General features: G+C 32.7%; 1 protein-coding gene across 1 annotated transcript in view; it reads left to right on the top strand.

Annotated features, from left to right (window-relative positions):
* The first annotated feature begins 1,388 nt into the window (after window positions 1-1,388).
* The window catches only part of LOC108571088 (DNA replication licensing factor MCM4), a 5,200-nt gene continuing 4,481 nt past the window's right edge, over window positions 1,389-2,107 (top strand). Inside the window, exons 1-2 of the mRNA XM_017933060.1 lie at window positions 1,389-1,550; window positions 1,655-1,992. Of these exons, the coding sequence (XP_017788549.1) occupies window positions 1,451-1,550; window positions 1,655-1,992 (438 nt within the window). The 5' untranslated portion in view covers window positions 1,389-1,450. The remainder of the gene's footprint in view (window positions 1,551-1,654; window positions 1,993-2,107) is intronic.

The raw sequence follows: 2,107 nt of genomic DNA, 5'->3' as shown, positions 1-2,107 counted from the left end.
CTAAAATCATACAAAATTTAAAAAAAATGAATTCCAAATTATGTACTTTATTTCAATATGAAGTTTACCCATTTTGAGGTAACTCGAAATATACAAGTCCTTAATCCTAAATTTATAAAACTTTATAATGATTATTTATATTGAAACTTTTGGAACTGATGTAATAAATATTAGCGTCAACATATTTTTAAGAGTTGTCGAAGGTAGATAGTCCGACACTACATATTTCGCTTTCGAATGATTTATGATTGAAAGTTAGCCTACATATGGTTATTGACAGTGTTTATGAATATACGCAATCCATACATTCAGAAACGGAAATCACGTAGTTCACAGTCACGAAACTATCGAATGCCTTAGAATTGAAATAGGAATCGTGTGTTTAATGCAACTGACTACATGTACAGGCGTGGAACTGCTGCCTGTTGCACGCTGAGAGCAAAACACTGGCAATGTGATACATTGTTTAGTATTTGTTTGACTACATGGCAGTAAGTAATAGAAATCTGAGAAATATTCCATACAGAAAAATTTATTATCGAAGATGAAAAGCGACCTACACTATATAATATAAAAGTCAAAGAATATAGTAATAGAAACATAAAGGCGAAATTGTGGAATGAAGTTGGAAATAAAAGGCATCCAAGCTGTATAAGATCTATTTTTGTACCGAATTGATTCTTCCTAAATGTAGCGTGCACGTAGCGCGTTAAATGTCCGTAAAATCCATATTTCCGCGAAGAACACGCGACGTGTAAAATGCCCGTGTAGTCCTGGCTTTAAGCTAGAGATTTCAGTTAACTAGCAAAGAATTAACATAGAGTAACAATAACTAGAAAAGTAAAAGAAACAACAATTGAAAAGAGATAAGTGATATTTCCCCACAATATTTTTGGCACTTTCGATCATCTGATAAAAAAATGTTGTGAACAAAACTTAGTCAGTACTCAATCGGCAAGAAATTGTAGATTTGAAAATAGCCAAAAACATTCCTCTTCAATAAAAAATGAAGGTCACCATAATGTTTTTAAATAAGACCATGTATGTTTAAGTTCATAGTATTATAGGCGATGTCAAGGCGAATTCTATGACCTTCTGATGACCTTGAATTAAAAAATGATCACGAATCAATTGCCACGATATTTGACCTAATGACCAACATTAAACACAACTTTAGAATAACAAACATTTTATTTTATTTGAGTCCTGACAAAAATATAATCAATACTTTATGTGGTATAATACAACAAAAAAAGTTAGCCTTAATCAAATTGAGAATACATGAACTGTGACAGGTTTAGGGTTAGGCTTAAGCATTGTCCCTAGAACGGCGGGTAACAGTTCAGTGTAATTTAGTGTGTTAGCGCAATACACGATTTCAAGCGCGGGAAAAGAAGATTTTAACGTTTGTTATTTATCTTGCTAAAATCTTTGAAGTATATAAAGAACAATGTCAAGTCCTATGAGATCACCAACTGCAGATAGTCCTAGAAGAACTCCTAGAAGACAAACTCAGGGTATAAGATCTCCTTCCGTTCTTGGTACTCCTCGTAAGTAACTTTTTCATAGGTTACCTTATATTCATTTTTTGTCTAAAATACTATTATATTTATACAATGTATTATATATTTATTTTATAATTTTTATATATCAGGTACTATGGTTCGTAATGGAGTTGATAATAATGTAGAGACTCCATTAAGGTGGGGTACCAGTGGCACACAACAAAATACCAGGAGCCGAGCTGCCACAATTGTTGCTTCTTCTGAACATGAAAGTGGTGCTGATTCTGGTGACCATTTTACAGATCATTCTGGACCAATTAATGGTTCAGAAAGTGGTTTGCAATTATCTTCTCCAATTAATTATGGTACACCAAGCTCATTGGGATCAATTCGTACTCCAAGAAGTGGAATCCGAGGTACTCCAATTAGGCATAGACCTGATATTAACACAGACAGGCATTTACGCCAATTCACCTTGCAAGAACCAGTAAGTTGATGACTATAAACAATTTTTATAATATTGATATTATTGTCATTATCTTCCATTACTAATTTTAGAAACATCTAATTTTTATAACTGACATTTTTTAACTAACAAGATT

Source organism: Habropoda laboriosa, unplaced genomic scaffold, assembly GCF_001263275.1.
Source record: "Habropoda laboriosa isolate 0110345459 unplaced genomic scaffold, ASM126327v1 scaffold106, whole genome shotgun sequence".
NCBI lineage: Eukaryota > Metazoa > Arthropoda > Insecta > Hymenoptera > Apidae > Habropoda > Habropoda laboriosa.
Note: the sequence above shows the minus strand (reverse complement) of the source record. Positions and strands in the feature narration are given on the sequence as shown.